At 39.2% G+C, this 17,864-nt stretch overlaps 1 protein-coding gene across 2 annotated transcripts in view; it reads left to right on the forward strand.

The window, feature by feature from the left end:
* CSMD1 (CUB and Sushi multiple domains 1) overlaps window positions 1–17,864 on the forward strand; it is a 1,753,128-nt gene that overhangs the window by 1,555,566 nt on the left and 179,698 nt on the right. For both annotated transcript variants that reach the window (XM_060291350.1, XM_060291351.1), the window contains exons 31-36: window positions 2,044–2,160; window positions 6,063–6,176; window positions 7,597–7,692; window positions 15,605–15,808; window positions 16,819–16,943; window positions 17,316–17,412. In XM_060291350.1, coding sequence (XP_060147333.1) covers window positions 2,044–2,160; window positions 6,063–6,176; window positions 7,597–7,692; window positions 15,605–15,808; window positions 16,819–16,943; window positions 17,316–17,412 — 753 coding nt within the window. The remainder of the gene's footprint in view (window positions 1–2,043; window positions 2,161–6,062; window positions 6,177–7,596; window positions 7,693–15,604; window positions 15,809–16,818; window positions 16,944–17,315; window positions 17,413–17,864) is intronic.

Consider the following 17,864-nt stretch of genomic DNA (forward strand, 5'->3'; position numbering starts at 1 on the left):
TTGTGTTTGTAGTATGTTATGCAGTTTGCGTGCTTATCTTTAAATCTGGGGAAAAATGTATAAGCATAGCACAGTTTATCAAGGTAGCAGAGGACCTAAAATGCCATGTTTGTTTTCTTTCATTTTATCCTTTTTATTTTTTAGTGTTTTCTATTATCATAAAGTAATGATCTTTCATCCTACCCATTAACAAAATAAATTTTTGTAGTTATACTTGAACAAATATATCAGTAGATATAAGATTGCTGTTTGATAAGATTTCTGTTTGATCATTTGGGCATCAAAATATTAGCTCAGTGAAGATTTATTTCCACTTTTCATTTATGCTTGTTATTTAAACTTTGAAATAGATAAACTTTTTAATAGATATGCTTAAATTTTATATGTCTAAAAGAAGATAGATTTCCATTCTTCATTTGTACTTATTTTTAAAAATTTGAACTTTTGAGTGTTTAAGAAAAATTATAGTTCTGAAATAACCTGGTTGAATTTATATGGCTAATTTTCTTAAAATTAAGTGATATATCTAAACTGGTGGAATGAGGCTCCCAGCATTTCACTGAAAATCTTGAGCTTTGAAATTTAACTTACAGAAATTTCCTCTATCTAAAAGTGAAAAAAATTTTTTTCTATTTAAGATTTTTAAAAAAGCCATGGTAAGTGTTTTAGGGTGATAAAATTATTATGAGTTAAGACATCAGCATGAAGGCTGCTCTTAGCTTAGTTAAGGGAAATCTCTACTAGTTGATCATAAATAGATTATAACTGTCAGGTATTTAAGCGGTCTTCCTTTGACTTTTAGAGTATGACTTCAGTTTTCCAGCTGCATAAAGCTGGACCTGGGAAGTCTCCTGCCAAGTCATCATTGAGGTGCTTTGACACTAGCATCAGCATTCTGCACAGCTTCGTTAATCCTGGAGAAAATCCCATCCATCAGTTAGGACTTAACAATGTGCTACTTAACATTCAGAAGATTTGACACGTTATCCCCGATTTCTATCCTTTTTAATGCTTGAAAACTGTCACATTAAGAAGAAGTAAGCTATAGAAATATGAACTTTCTGAAATACTGAAAAATAATTCTGAATTCAGATCAGAGAAGATGTATCTAGGATAAGAAGGCATGCAGTCAGGCCACAAAGGGCACAGCTGAGGGGCAGTTGGCGTCACTTCAGTGGATAAATAGTGTCCTAAGCAGATGAGCAGACGTGGACCTCTTTTTAAGTAAAAATATGAGGAATTGAAGTATTCGCAATTTAATCCCGAAACTGGGATTTAGTTGAAAGTCTATTTTAAGATGTTTAACAATAGTATTTTGAATATCCAAGCTACAGTATTTTTCTATTTTCTCAGCAAGAGCAATGCTGAGAGTAACAAGATGATCAGAGGGAAGATAAACACACACACACACACACTCCCTCTCTCTCTGAACTGTTCATATAACACCTCATCAATGTACCTGCCCTGAGTTTGTAGTTTTGGGTTCCTTCAGCTTTCAGTGGAACTTATAGGAAGAGACCCCACACCCACTAGTAACTATACATGTCACTCTTGAGCTGAATCTACGATGAAAACACAAAAAGAACTAAAAGTAAACATTACTTTTTTTTAGTCCCACAGTAATATAAAGACAATAGAAAACTGAAATAATCTTTGTATCTCTTAAGTTAATATGATGGTTGATATCAACCAGAAAGTTCTGGTAGGCTTTTGACGTATTGATAACTTAAGAATTTTTCTTTATCGGACCTGTTTTTATTATCATGACAACTGTTTTCATTATTGTTTTAGCATGTCTGAGAACGTCCTTAAAAATAATATTAGGTCTTCCTCTTAAGTTGAATTACTTTTATTCTCACCTGGTCAGTCTTTGTTTTTCTTTTTATTTTACTTTTGATAGCAATGTAAGATCAGATTTTAACTGTGATATTTTGTTAAGTTTTTGAATAATCATGCTCATTTGTTCAGTGCTTTCATTTTTAGGTCACTTGTCACTTGCCATGTGGTTACGCATAGCAGTAATTCTCCGTTGGTCTGTTTCAGCCCCCTGTGGAGGCCAGTACACTGGATCAGAAGGGGTGGTCTTGTCACCCAACTACCCTCACAATTATACAGCTGGTCAGATCTGCCTCTATTCCATAACGGTACCAAAGGAATTTGGTAAGATTTTCTTCTTATTTTTAATTCACCGTCATATCTCTTTTGGTGTTAATATTTCCATAATTTTATAAACAAATATCCCAGCTCTTGGTATAATAAAATAATATAAAAGAAGATGACTTAAAGTAACAGGTTTTCCAAACATGTCTTATACAAGATCCACTACAATTCTTTTATCAGTGTGATATAAAATTCTTCAATTTCCTTCTCGCATTCTGATCCAGAATAATCAGAGAGAATAAATGTGCCTTTGTTCTTATTTTTGTTAGAAAAAAGCATTTCTCCTTTGGTTGTTTAGTGTGTAGAGGAGGATTGCAGCCTCACATGTGAGCCAGGGGAACACTGATCAGCCTGTGGGGTATTGGCACATATATTTGGTTATTGATTATGCTGGAAATCACTGAATCAGTGAACACACCTTTGAGTGACAGGAGATGTAAAAGCAGGCAGAGGCCTATCTGACCCCTCCAAACTGGGCATCCTGGTTTCCCTCCTAAACTTTGCTTCCAACCTGAGCCAGTTTTCTGGGATGGCTTCGTTTCTAGAAGATCCTTCTCTGGTGATTTCCTCGTGGTTTACTCAACACCGGATCCCCACATCTTCCCTCTCACTCTTGACCAGGAAAATATTTTTGTGTTAGATTCTTTCCTGGAGTCAACCAGATAGTAGCTTTTATAATTTTATGGAATAGTTCCTTTTTCCCAACAGTAAAATTTAGAACCCAACATAGTCAAGGTTTTTTTCTATATACTCAAAATAGCAGCCATCCACTCATAGAAATAAAACAGATAAAAATTCTAAGGTTAGATTCTGTTTGAGGGAAAACATTTTAAAAATACAATTATATGACAAGAAAGTTAATTTCTGCTTAAGAAACTTGCATATGGGAGACAAATGATTTCTACGAACTTCTATTATATTAATCACAGGCTTCTTAAAATCAAATGAAAAGCTCCCCCCAAGCACTTATTTCAGCATTTGGTATTTTAGATCACGGGCTCTTCATGAACTGTGCGACGCAACTTGCTTAGTCTCTTAAGCCAAATCGTTTAGCTTCTGCTTTCCGCCAGTTCTCAAGGATGGTTGAGTTTTCAGGCAAGGCTTTCCTTGTATCATCCTGCCATGATGAGAAGAGCATGTGCCTGGGACTTGGAGAGTGATGGATGTGAACACGGAAACCAAGGCAGAGGCAGAGGGACCAGCTTCCCAAAAGGCAGAGAGTGGGTCCACCTTATGAGCAAATGGAAAATATCAATCTCATTTAAAAACTGAAAGACTGAGCTTCAAAATATTTATTTTGTTATAAAAAAATGGACAGTAAAACTTAGAATAAGTCCTAGACTTTCACTCTTTATGCTGGACGAATGCCTCTAAAGTCCCTTATTTAGCCTCAGTTAACACATTTTTTCACCTAAATTCCCAAGAACATTCCTCCAGTTACTTTCCCATGAATATTCCTTTTATTTTTATTCATGGATACTTGACAAAATATAATTATCACAATAGAATGTAGCAGCCAGAGTTTATGATTTTAGTTCATTATAAAATTTTATTGAGTTGTCACAACACAATTATGACTTTTCAGCAGAAAAAAGTTATACTCCTAAATATTGATAATAATTTCCCAATATGAAAGGTTTAATGGCATAAATTTATATTCTATCTGGGCAGAAAACTTTAGTCTAGAATAAAATAGTTATAAAGGATTCTTAGTAAAAACCTATACTACCTTATCTATTATTTTTTCCCCCTCTTCCTTACTCTTTTCTGAGAAGTGAATCGACCAGTTAACAATTAATTCAATGATTGTGATAAGTGCTAAGATGAGTAAAATACTGTTTGGGTGCCTGAGATGCCCAGCAAATATTATGGGATGGGGTGACTGTCCCTATTGTGGGAAGGGGCTTCTTACACAAGTTCCCAATGGGAAGTGTCATGGAAGACAGGTCATCAGTTATCCTAATTTCCTCCCTATTTTCATCCAAAAGCGTCACCAGAGTATCCTTTCTAAAACAAAAATCTGATCATGAAAACACCTTGATAAACGTTTTCACTCACTCCTCTTGCCCCCAGAGCAAAATCCACGCGTCTCAGGGCTCTGAAGTCTCAGGCTGTGTGGCCTTGCTCCCCCGCCCCCCCTCCCCATCCCTCCCCCGCCCCCTTTATCCACTGAGTGTTAGCAAAGCAGACGTTCGCCTGCCAAATACTGCTCCTTTTGTTCGCTTGCTGAAGTAACCCCTTGTGTCCCATTCTTACACAAAAAGGGTTTCCTTTCCCATTCCTTAAGGCTGAAGCTGGAATGCTCTCTCCCCCATGAAACACCATTGTCTCCACAGCTGGAAACCACCCCTCCCTCCCTACACCGCCCACGCCCTTCGCCTGCACTTTCTCATCCCCTGTCTTCCAGCTGCAGGAACAGCCTTCCTTGACCAGCTGTGGCCCTTGGCAGCCGTCTGCCGTTCAGGCCCTTCTTCCTTCCCGACACCCACACTCTGCCTCTGTATGTGTTGTGGCAACTACCGCAGACCTTAGCATGTGATGTTCCTGGGACAAAGTTTCTATCTTGATCGGCCCTTCATTCTTAGTGTCCACTATAAAGCTTATGCTTTCTAAGCATTTCTTGAAAAGAAGGTAGGAATTACGTGTGTGAGATTCACTTTTCTCCTACAAACGAGACTCAAGCAAGATGAAGACTGAATGTTGAGGTGGGGGGACAGTGAAGGGAGGGCTGTGCACACAGGAGCCTCCCTCATGGGATCCAGAAGAAAGTTCTGTCCCTCTTTCTAGCGCCTGTGTTCAGAGCACTTCAGCCACTGGGAAATTCACCTTGCTCACATGCTTCCTTTAACTGTGCTTCTCTAGGAGATTATAAAATCTTAAAGTACTCTCTCTCTCTCTCTCTCTCTCTCTCTATATATATATATATGTATATATTCTCTTACATATATGTGTAATATATTATACATGCATGTATATGTGCACTGTATGTAATACATATATGTAATAGAATATATGCCACATATAATATATGATATGATATAATAAAATATAATATAAATACACACCAGCTGCTATAGTTAGATTTTCCTCCATTTTGCTAACACATAGATTAATTCTTTCATGTATAACTGATACACACACCTTCATTTCTTGTTCAGAATGATTTAGAATGATTTGAGTTTAAACCTTTCACATAGATAATTGTTGATCATTGCTTGTAAATGGAGACTAAATCACAAGTTTTTCTAAATACTGTAAAGGCCCTGTATGTTATCCATTTGAATATAAAAATGATTAAATTTGAAGTAGTAAAATACTTGCAATGTTTTACTTGGAGGCAGTGTGTTCTTGAAATTTACATAACCTGTAAGATATATAAACTGTAGAGTAAAACAAGTCAGAAATTGCTATAATATGTTGCTGAATCGTGTATAAATTGTAGTGAGTTCATATGAATTTGGCACTGTCATAATCATAGGTGAAGAATTTTAAATTCCCCAACTAATTGCATGCTTTAAAAACCAACGAGTATCTTGATTCCATACCTACTGTTCACTGAATAAAATGTCATTAATTACTCTTAAAGAAATAGGACCACCTTATGGTTATTCTTCTACTATCCTAACATAGTATTATAAGAAAAAAACAGTCTTCATTTAATGTTCAAACTGCACATGGAATAGTAATTTTTTCCTTTTATTAAGTACCAAAAGATCAAGAAGCAAAATAAAATTGTTTAAGCAACAGAAAACTTTTAGAAAGCAGAGAAAATAAGCTAATTTTTTTTACAGGATTCTTAGGATCATGATATTTGGGAGGTATCAATAAACAGTATGATCACCATTTTCATTTCTTTCATTTTAAAAAAGCATTTTGTGCCGACCCACCCCCTCTGTTTTCAGTGGTATTTGGGCAGTTTGCCTATTTCCAGACAGCACTGAATGACTTGACAGAACTGTTTGATGGAACGCACCCTCAGGCCAGACTTCTCAGTTCACTCTCTGGGTCTCATTCAGGTAAACTTTCAATGAATTTTGTCTTTAATTCTAGTTACACAGCCAGGGTAATTAATTTTAAACTCGTCCATTTTTATTTTCATTTGTGAAGGAGAAATCTAATCATCTTTGAACTTGCTTGCTTGTTCAGTAAAATCTTATTTTCAATGTAAAATTTCAAATGTATTTTTATCCCACATATAAAATCACCTGTCTTTATCATTTTGCTTACTAAGATTGTGGAAAATATAATATCCATCTCAGTGAAAAATAAAAATTCAGAAAAAAGGGGTAATAAACTATCTTGTTACTTTGCTTTCTATTCTAAGTGTCGTAATCTTCCTGAAGAGAAACACTATTGACATTTTGGTCTGACTCATTCCAAACTTTTAAATGCATACATGTGGAGATGCACCACAGTCACACGTCTATAAAGGTGCAGATGTGTATACACATACATGCATTCACGTGTGCCCCTATATATGCATGTAAACATACGTGGAACTTCATAAAACATGGGATATTTTTCACAATTTAATTTTTATCCCATACATTCATTTAAAATCACATGTAGAGGTCTTTCCTATCAACAAATATGAATATACACCAAACACCATTTGCTGAATAGTATTCAGATGGGTTAAGGAAGGAGTTTATTTACCCCATCCGCTCATGGATGTCATGGCCCTCGTTCGTACCACTGCTACATTGTCATCATTTACCAACACAACATCAAGCCATACTCCTGCGTCACAGCCTGTGATCAACCAAGGCTAAGATTCGGTTATTTCCAGTTTCTCAGTATTAGTAACCACAGGTCTTAAGACGTATGTCCTGTTAAGACCAATGTCCAATGATGTAATGTCCAGAAATGCATCAGAAGACACACATTTAAAATACTGACACATCCTGACAAATTCACCTCTGAAAAGCTTAGGCGATTCACACGCCGCTCAGAGTACTTGAGGCCATTCCTGCACATTAAGAGCTGAAAAATACATTTCACAGGTTTGTGTGTTTTTTTTTTTTTTCCCTGAGTTCTTTATTTTTTTAAAAATCAGCTTTGGATTCTGAGACATTTTCTTAATTCTGAGTAAAATCCTAGCAAGTAACTGTCAAAGTTGATTCTGAGTCAATGATTCACCTGCTTCTATTTCCCACATTATCAGCTAATTGGCCTATATCAGTGCTTTCTTCAAAAGAAGCATAAAGGAGATCACGATGAAAACAACATTTTAATGGAATGTCAAGACAAGAACAGAGTTTTTAAATCTTTGTAGAAACCATGTGTTTGGGTTCTACACGCCAAAGCAAAGTTTTATGAAAGTTCAAAAAGTAAAAGTGCAATTCCAAGTTAATGATTACTCTCCCAAACATTGTCCACCACAGGCCGTGCACTGAATGGATCCTGCGTGTTATCTCTGTCTGTTTTTCCCTCCAGGTGAAACGTTGCCTTTGGCCACATCCAATCAGATTCTGCTCCGATTCAGCGCGAAGAGTGGGGCGCCTGCACGGGGTTTTCACTTCGTCTATCAAGGTGAGTCTCTGCCACCTCCGCCCGGCTCCACACACTGCTTGTACCACTGCTTTCAGCACCAAAACATCTGAGTTGCACTTTTTCTTAATATTTAAGAATTTGAGGGTATCCGTGTATTTAGAATGAAATTATTTAATAAAAATATTAAAGTTTTTTCTTTTGACAGTTAAATGTGATACTTCTAAGACAAAGATGCAGTAACGCTTCGATTATCTGGCATGATGACGAAACAAATATTGATTAGATTACCTTAGTATAGTGCAACACAATTTGCAAAATGATTTCAAATGTGTTATAATATTTCACCTAACCTAGTTAAAATTAAGTAAAATATTTCATAATAGATTTTAGTAACTGTCTTAATGAAATACATTTAAAACACATTGTACAATTTCAAATCTTACTGTAAGAACTAATTGTCAAGGAAAGGTAACAAAACCAAACTAAACCCAGAATACCATCCATGTTTCTATCCCTTGAAATACCTATTTTATTTTGCTTGTATTCTATTAACTTTAGGCACTTTCACCCCTTTATAATTATTTTTGAATTTGGAGCTTATTCAAAATGCTTGGGATTGCACAAAGTTTCTGAACAATGCAGTTTTTTTTCCTGTTTCTAGTTCACCTTCAGTTTGCATATCCATTACATGAATTTGAAAATACACCCTATGGACTGTCCGTCCACTTTCAGAGGCACAGAGCCTGACTCTGGATCTGACCTGCGATGACTGTACAGCTGAGATGGGAAAGAGGTTGTCATCTTCAGCGATAAACTAAGAATACTTAGCTTTTCTAGGTCTCAGTTTTGCTGGAGGCTGGATAGATTACAGGCCGCTCTTGAACATTTTCTTCAGAAGTGGAGGAGAATCACTTCCTGGCAATGACTTCTTTCCTTTAATAAAGACTCCTCCAGAAAACATGCTTGACAGCATCATGTTTTTCATAAAATAATAGAGAGTAACAATCTGTCATATCATTCATAAATGATTTTTGATAATCGCACACTGTGAAATGTGTGGCCTCAAAATATTTCACGATAAAAACCCTTTGGTGTTTGGCAATAAGATGATTTAAAAGTTACGGAAAGAGTGAGAATGATGTTTGATGGGCAGGTAGGAGGAAAAATATCTCTAATCTAGTTTAAGGAGCTATTGCTTGGGTGATGATGCTATTACATTAAAATGGGTTACATTGTTCTAATTAAACCTTTGTTAAAATATAAATAATTAAACCAGTATTTTTGAAAATGAACTTTATAGGAGAAGGTCCAGTTTAGGTGACTCACCGCTCACCCACTTCTAATTTTCTTTAAATAAATTCTGTGTTACTTTGCAGAAGCAGATTCACAAACCAAAGTAAGTTGGCGTGACCTCTAAGGAAACTGGACCGATTGGTTTAAGTACATTTTTTGTCCTGGAAAAATTCAAGTTCCTGGCATTGTCTGCCTCAAACAGGGACTTCCTTTAATTTTTGATGAAGATTAGAAAATTGATCAGATTATCAAATAAAATATCTGAAGCACATGACCCTATGTCTGTCCTATTTGCACATGTTATCTTCAGAAGTCATGGTTTTTAAAATTATATTTCTTGTTTTAAAGCAACATATTATCATTAAAATGTATAACATACATAAAAGTGAAAAGAGGAAATCATTTATAGAAGGAATGTATTTTCCTTGCACTTAAGAATATGTCTCTAACATACTCAATATTTCTTCTAAAGTTCCAATGTATCTCCTTATCTTGCTTTGTTCCTACAGTGAGTTTATGCAAAAATGGATGTCTTTTTATCAAAGCCAAATCCTTCAGATCTAAAGAACTAGAATCATGAATGCAATTTATAAATCACTCAGGAGCACCTGGGAAAGTTTTCAGAACATCTCAGAAGTTAAATTGAACATGGCCTTCTGAAAGATAGTAGTTTAGTGGAAGCCTAGAAATTATTTGAACTCTATTGTGTAAAAACGTTCTGAATAGTGCTTTCACATACCACGTACGACTCCATTCCTCCATAAGTTATTAAAGCTTAAAATTGCGCAGGGACTTTCTGACTTGCATGGCTATGGGCTGTGTAACCCTTGTTCACAGACAGTTCTGTTGTAAAGAGCTGTTCAGACTTCGGTGGAGAATGAGTGCAGGTGTCAGGTACAAAAAGCCGTAGTACGCGACCCAGGCAGCTCCTGACCCTCCGTGTCGCCCTGGTGAACAACACGGAGAAGGTGGTGGTGAGGGTGTTGCTGCCCCTCTGATCTGGTGAAGAAGTGGAAGTATAGAGGCTTTTTTTAACCAAGTGTTGTAACTTTTATGTCTCTGCTGGGTTGTATTTGCTTGTTTGCTTTCCATGCTGCTTTGGAGTAGAAGGGTACATTGAAAAGTGAGGGAGGTAAGAGGGTGCATGAGGATACATGGGCACCCAAGAAGGCTAATGGGGTGACCCTTCACACCACAGTGCGTCCTCCTGGAGCGAGAGTCCCTGTAATCATTCTAACAGTCACTTCTGGACACTGTAACATCTCCCTTGAATACTTAAGAGGAGTACAGTGCTTGCCTTTAAACATGAACGTGTTCAGAATGTTTTAGATTTCCTTTTACGCATCCAGGAGAAACCCCCCGTCCATCCCCACTCGCTAGCACCCTGGAACTCCCTGAATGTCCATGGTGGGGATTCCCATAGCTGCCCCTCCTCTTCCTAAGCTCTGGGACCAAGAGACTGGCAGAACCTGCCATCAGTAAATGTGGTTCTACAGGTTTTAATGCTCTTTGTCACTCCATAGAAAATATACTACCCCTAATGTCAAGGTCTTCTAGGTCAATGCAAACATAAAAATCAAATAGTCCTCAGAAACCCACCGTGTTGGAGACTCACCTACTATTTCTTAACAAGTTCAGCACCGTCTCTCCACACCCCCGGTGGGGGTCCCCTTTCCAACACTGTCCAGATGAGCTGTCTCTAGGATGGTGAATAAAGTCGAGAGTGTGAGTTTGGGTTCTCAGTGGGATGATAACGGTGATTTTACTGCTGCTCATGGCTATTGTGGTCATTGCAGTCTGGCCTACCAACTAGTGGCCGTCAAGGACCACCGCCGTGACACCTTGCCAGGGCTGGAGAAAGCCCAGCATCCTTTTGGTACACGAAACCCACTCTCATTAAAGTCCCTTTGATTCTATTCTGTGAAGTAGTTATGTTCCACTTAGCAACTTTTTCTGGCCCAAAATACACACCTTTTAATACTAGAATCAACCTTGTTAACACTGGAATCGACACAAGAAGCAAGCTATGTGGCCACAGAGACCAACAAAGGCAGAGCAAGTACTCTTTTCTCCTTTCCTGCTTACTCTGAGGCACATCCTCATTTATGAAAACTGTCTACACTACCCTCTGCCTCTCTGCTCTGTGCACACGACTGAATGTGTCTGTGTTAAACTTGGTGGTTGACAATGTCTCATCAATATACTACTATTTGTAATTGTCTTACATTTATGCCTGCTATTTCCACAGATAGTCTATTTTTCTTGTGTGTTTCAGTGTAGAATTCAACCCGCCTTTTAGTTCCCTCAAAATAACTCGCTCGGGCTTCCCTGGTGGCACAGTGGTTGAGAGTCCGCCTGCCGATGCAGGGGACACGGGTTCGTGCCCCGGTCGGGGAGGATCCCGCGTGCCGCGGAGCGGCTAGGCCCGTGGGCCATGGCCGCTGAGCCTGCGCGTCCGGCGCCTGTGCTCCGCGACGGGAGAGGCCGCAGCGGTGAGAGGCCCGAGTACCGCAAAAAAAAAAAAAAAAACTCACTCACACCAAAATTAGTAAGCCATGCAGGACTTACTGAATATTTCAAGGGAAAAATGGAGCTGTGCTTTTATATCAAACCTCCACACTGTGCACAACTTACAAATGCCAGTTGGCCACGTCTTTGTCTTTCCGGGTCACATTTCTCATCTCCCAGCCTCACCACACAGCAACCTGCCTTTAGCCTTCCAGCTGCCAGTCTCCCAGACTCAGCAGCTCTCAGGACTGTCCTCTGCCAGGGTTTTCCTAAAATAAACAGATACCAGAAACAGAGCTAGAGAGATGGAAATGCTTTTTCTAAGTTTGGGTAGGAGGAATTTACAGTAAGGTTTTCTTTGCGTGAGGTCCTTCCTAGGCATGGAAATACACGTTTTTGTTGATTTTCCCCCAGGCCTAATGTTTCCTCAGATGGCGTAAATTATACAGCTTAGTTGGTTTTCCACTTCTAAGAAACTCACATTTTGTTTCAAGAGCTTATAAAATGCATACTTTTTACAAAGGAGATTGAGCATAAAGTTTTGTGCATAATTCAGTGATGTATGCTTGAATTCACCGACTAGTAATGACTTGTCAAATCAGATTTTTAAACTACGAGGACAGAGTGATTTTCAGAAATAGAATATGTCCCTGTGTCACTAAATGAAATAGGGAAGACTGCTTCACTTGGACAGGTTGCTCTTGTCTGCATTCAGGTTTATTTTATTATCGTTGTTGTTCTCTTTCACTCCACCTACTCTAAAAGAGGTGCAGTGAACGAACTGCATGCACACATCTGTAGCCTAGAGCATTTGTGGTGATGTAAGTTTCCATCACATTATGTTCCCCTTTTCCCCATATTCACAATATTGCCCGTTTTCAGTGTCATGAAAGTCCCAGAGAATACCACCCAGTCTCGGAACCAACACAGTCCTCGGCCTGAGAAGCCAATCACTGTGTTCATCACCCTCTGTTCCAGCCTGACCCCATTCCCTGTCCACTTGGCACTGGGCTGATTTCAGTTTTGCTTCACAGTAGTGCAAAGCATTTACTGAAAGATGGAGAATAATGGCTACCGGAATAGAATTTCTCTCTGATGTGGCCCGAAACCTCCAGGTGAGGGCAAGCCCCAGAGGATGGGCTGAAAGGGACAAGTTCATTAGCATGGATTAACTGCTGGAATTTTCCCCCAGATATTACATGCAGTTTTGATGCCTCTATTTCCTAGGTTTCCTCTGTCTCACTTTCTCAGATACTTAAAATTGGTTTCTTAGCTTTGCAAACTTCTTCCTCTAAAAATTGTCCTCCATCATTTCATTCAAATGCAGGTATTTATTGTTATTTTCCTTGAAAATAGACAACTCTGAAGTTCATGAAGAAAGGTTTAATAGTGACATGTGTACAGATGACCCTCGGTGGTGTGTTTCTCCTCATTTGTGATACCCTGGAAAAATGCTATGTTTGAGGCCACTTAGACAAGTGTGGAAACTTGGCCGCGAATACAGGGTGCTTCCCAAGTAGTCCAGGACAAATTGAACAGCTAAGATTGGAGATATTTCTCCATATTTGTAAAAAATTCTCAAGAATTGATTGTGGAATATCATTTTATGTTTTTGTTTATTTATTTATTTATCACTCTCATGCTACTGTTCAACTGTAACAAAAAACCCAGACATAAAAATATGGCAAATATAAGTTTTAAGCCATATTTTATTACAATAGAATATTTTATATTCTGCATTGTTTTCAGTTATAGAAAAGAACATTCTGTAGTATCATTAATTTTATTGACTATAGCTATTAGACAGTATACACAATTTTATTAACTTTTGCCTTCTGATCAAAAATATTTTAACACTGAATTGAAACGTAGTTTCATCAAAACAGTCTTCTGACTTCCATTCTCATAGAATTGCTTCCTGACCAGCAATTTACCCAAATGGTATCTGTTATTGTTCAGGTTCAATTCAAAACAAGATGCCAGTGTATTGGGGAAAGGATCTTAAAGACAGAAGGATTCTTTTTAAATAAAATGGCCCCTTTCGAATGAAGGCACACGAGGATGGAGAGGAATGGGGTCTTGGAGACAATAAACACAAACTGACTTTTAACTCAGGGACAGAAGCCAAAAATGCAGACTCCCAAGTGCATACCCTGTGGCTCTGTTTCTCAAAGAGTCTGTTTGGGGTGGCAGACCCCGTTGCCGCTGAAGTATTTTTCAAACTTTATCTCGTGCCTCTTTTTATAAATAGAAAAATCTCATAGCGATAATTCGCTGCCTATCAGTGAATTCTGATCTGCAACCTGAGTACACATCTCACCGGAATGAGGCTCAGCCGCCAGGCCCAGCATCAAAGACCATAAGATCCACACTCCGTGGAGAACCTGGGGACAAGAAGAAAGTACGGGGTGGGGGGTAGTTACAGGATGCAGGCTTGTGCTGGGGGACCCGGGGCGGGACCGCAGGCAGCATGATTTTGCTTGGGATTCACCGCTGTCAGGGGTTCGATGTGACGGTGGGCATCTTTGTTTTTACGTCGGGTGTAGAAGGAACAGAGCAGGGCTGCAACTGTGATTAGTAGAGGTCATGATTCATGTTAGTCTGGAGAGGGGAATTTCTGTTCTTTTCTGTGGCCTGCATAGTGTTCCCAATATTGCTTGTGATCACGAACAGGCAGTGACCTCGGAGACTGTGTGTGGTCAACAGGAGGACAGCCAGCTCTCAGGCCGGGCAGCAACCAGGTGTCGGTGTCAGAGCTGCTCGTTGTCTTTCTCCCAGCCTTCAGGCCAAATGATGTCCCCACCAGCTGGAATGTATTATTAAACTTTGTTCTTTGCTGTATAGTCTCTTTCTTTCATTTCCAAACGGACAGTTATAATATTAGATACGTTGGGGAAGTGTCAGCACTCCCTCCAGCCCCAAACTGCTCTCCCATCCCCACCTCCCACCTCGGAGAATTGCTGGTCCAATGGGAAGACCCCTGGGAATGAGGCCATCGGCTGGGTCTTATTACCAGCTCTGCTCTCAGACCGTGGCGCAAACTCCCATTCCCCTCTGTTCCCTCCCAAGTCTTTCTGTACAGAATGAATTGTTTAACTGTATGTTTTCTTATGGTATGTGGGGTTTGTTTTTATCATGGTAACATGAGATTTACCCTCTCAGGTTAAGTCCTTTAAATCATTGTTTAAAATGAACGGATTACATTGTTTAAAATTAGCAGTGCGCAATCCAGCACCATTAACTATAGGCACAGCTTTGTATGGGAGATCTTTAGGACTTGGGCGTCTTACATGACACACTTTATACCTGTTTAACAGCAGCTCCGCACTTGCCGCTCCCCTAGCTCCTGGCAGCCACCGGCTGCTCTCTGCTTCTATAAGTTTGTTTCTCTTAATTGCTTCCTATGCATGAGACCATGCGGCATTTGTTCTTCTGTGACAGGCTTATTCCACTTAGCGTGTGGAATACGGGTCCATCCATGTTGTTGCAAATGGTAGGATTTCCTTCCTTTCTAAATGGCCGAATAATATTCCATTGTAGGTATGTACTATATTATTTATCCATTGGTGGACATGGAGGTTGTTTCCATAGCTAGGCTATTGCAAGTAATGCTGTTATGTACATGGTGGTGCAGATATCTCTCCAGGATAGTGATTTCATTTCCTTCAGATAAATGCTGAGAAGTGGGATTGCTGGATCATATGGTAGTTCTATTTTTAATTTTGCTATTAAATCACCATGGCCATTTATAAATAATCCTTTATGTAACAGCTTTTCGTACTAGAGTCTGAGGTCCTCGAGGATAAGTACAAGTTCTTAGTCATCTCATTATCCCTGGCGCAGTGATCTGGGTGCTTAATTAATTGTAAATGCATGAATATCGCTCAGTCCTCATAAAGCACTAATTCTCCATATGCCATGTTTTCCTCGTCAGAAATGGGAATACGAGGTGGTCCTCAGGGTTGACATGAAGATGCGTGTAGATGTGGAAGTGCTCCCTAAATCGTCCGCTACAGAGACTGTGAAAGGCATTATTAATTTCCACATTAACATAAATTCTTTCTAGACTTATCTTAAATTCTATTTTCAAGGAAATATCATGGCTTCACGATGCACATGCAGATGGTTGTGTTGTGTGTCTTGCCTCTAGCTGTTCCTCGGACCAGTGACACCCAGTGCAGCTCTGTTCCCGAGCCCAGATATGGGAGGAGAATTGGTTTGGAGTTTTCAGCAGGCTCCATCGTTCGCTTTGAGTGTAACCCAGGATACCTACTCCAGGGCTCCATGGCCATCCGCTGTCAGTCCGTGCCCAATGCTCTCGCTCAGTGGAATGACACAATCCCAAGCTGCGTAGGTAAGCGTGTGTCCCTAAGGTGGGATAACTTGCACGTGGTCCTCCATCTCGGGGTCACAGCAGCACTGAAGAGCTGCTCTTCAGTCCACATGAACTGATCCATGCTCCAGACCTATTTCAAGGGCAATTTATCAGAAATAATCGAGTAGCAGCCAAACCCTAAAAATTATTGTTTCATGGAACAACTCATCAGATTAACAAGCATGAAACATGTTTTCCTTCTCGATACTTATTAAGTATGTCATCTCAAGCCATGGGTATACAACATAATTTCATTTGGGGGAAAAATCACTACAGTGTTGATTTGTTATATTACTTGTGTAATGCTCTTTTAATAAATTGGTGCTGATGAAAGTCTGAAAAGTAATGGGTTAACGCAGCCTGAATAACAATGCCATTGTTGGTTATAGTTTATTTGCTTCATTTTGTGTAAGAACCTCCAGTGCAATCATGATTTAGCACTTGAATTCATCTGTGCATTTTAAGCGTCTCTTCTCCTCTCTGGATTTGCTCATAAATCCCATTAATATCATTTTGAGTTGCGTGTCTGCATATAGAAAACTCTGCAGAGCTTCTTAAATTGTAGTAGATCAGTTACTCTAAACAGAATTCACTTCAGAGATGACATCGTTAGACAGTGCCTGAGACTTAGCAGCATAGCGGATACTAATCTATGGTATTGATCATTTAAAAGAGAACACACTAGATGGGAGGGAGACACAAGAGGGAGGAGATATGGGGATATATGTATATGTATAGCTGATGCACTTTGTTATAAAACAGAAACTAACACACCATTGTAAAGCAATTATACTCCAGTAAAGATGTTAAAAAAAAAAAAGAGAGAGAACAGACTAAATTTGACCTTGGCTAAAAATGCCATTTAAAGTACCATAGTCCATGTAAAATATCTCTTAATAGCTGATCACACAGTGAAAGAACACTAAGTACAACATTAACGTTGTTCTTCACTGTACTTTATTTTTACTAAATATGGGTTTGTCTTTTAGTCCCCTGCAGTGGCAATTTCACTCAGCGGAGAGGTACAATTTTATCCCCCGGCTACCCTGAACCATATGGTAACAACTTAAACTGTATATGGAAGATCATAGTTACAGAGGGATCAGGAATTCAGGTAAGTTCTCAAAGCCCAGAGTCTCCTAATAAACAAAGCTTTTGTCCACGGGTTTTTCCTTTCTTTTTTTCCCCCCTTTTTGTATTGGTTATTCTCAATACATAAACCATAACCTGTTTCTCTTTTCTTACCATTTCTACAAAGTGTTTGTAATCATATTTCTACATTTGAAATAAAAATGATAGACTTTTAGAATAAAATCTATCAGAAGTGCTATTTGTAGAAGTTTTTTGGGTGTCACTTCCATGATCTCTTTTCTTTGGTTTCGCTTTTCTCTTACATGTATAGTTTTAATTTCATGAAAACCCTATTGGACTAGTCTAATTTTATTAAGCAAAAAATAAATATTAAGTTACTATTATTGTTTGGTAGATTCAAGTCATCAGTTTTGCCACAGAGCAGAACTGGGACTCTCTTGAGATTTACGATGGCGGTGACGTGGCTGCACCGAGACTGGGAAGTTTTTCAGGTAAGATGGCGCCCATCCCCTTGTCTCCGTGAATCCGAATCGTCAAACACTGACAAACTGCAAGAGAACACTCAATGCTGACGTTTCTCCAGGAGGCTCTTCTATATACATAACACTTTCTCTAGTGTTGGGAGTCTTAGAACAAGAGCACCGGAACGCAGGTGTGAAGGAGAAAGCTTTGTCGTCCACGAGCAGGAGGGCTGATGTGAAGGCAGCGGGTCACTTTTGTCGGACCCCCGAGCTGGGAAGAAAGAGTGGGTTATTACCCTGTGGGCCCAACAGGGTGTCTCACTGAAGTTAATTGGGTGAGGGGGGTGGGGGGAATGAACTTTAGATTGGCTGATTTTCCTTTTCTCATATGCTTGTTGGACGTGTTTGGCACAGTTGGGGACCACGTAAGGAGGTGGTGGAGCAAGGGGGTAGGGGCACAGTTGGAAGGTTGGGGACGCACG

This window comes from Globicephala melas, chromosome 21 (assembly GCF_963455315.2).
Source record: "Globicephala melas chromosome 21, mGloMel1.2, whole genome shotgun sequence".
Lineage (NCBI taxonomy): Eukaryota > Metazoa > Chordata > Mammalia > Artiodactyla > Delphinidae > Globicephala > Globicephala melas.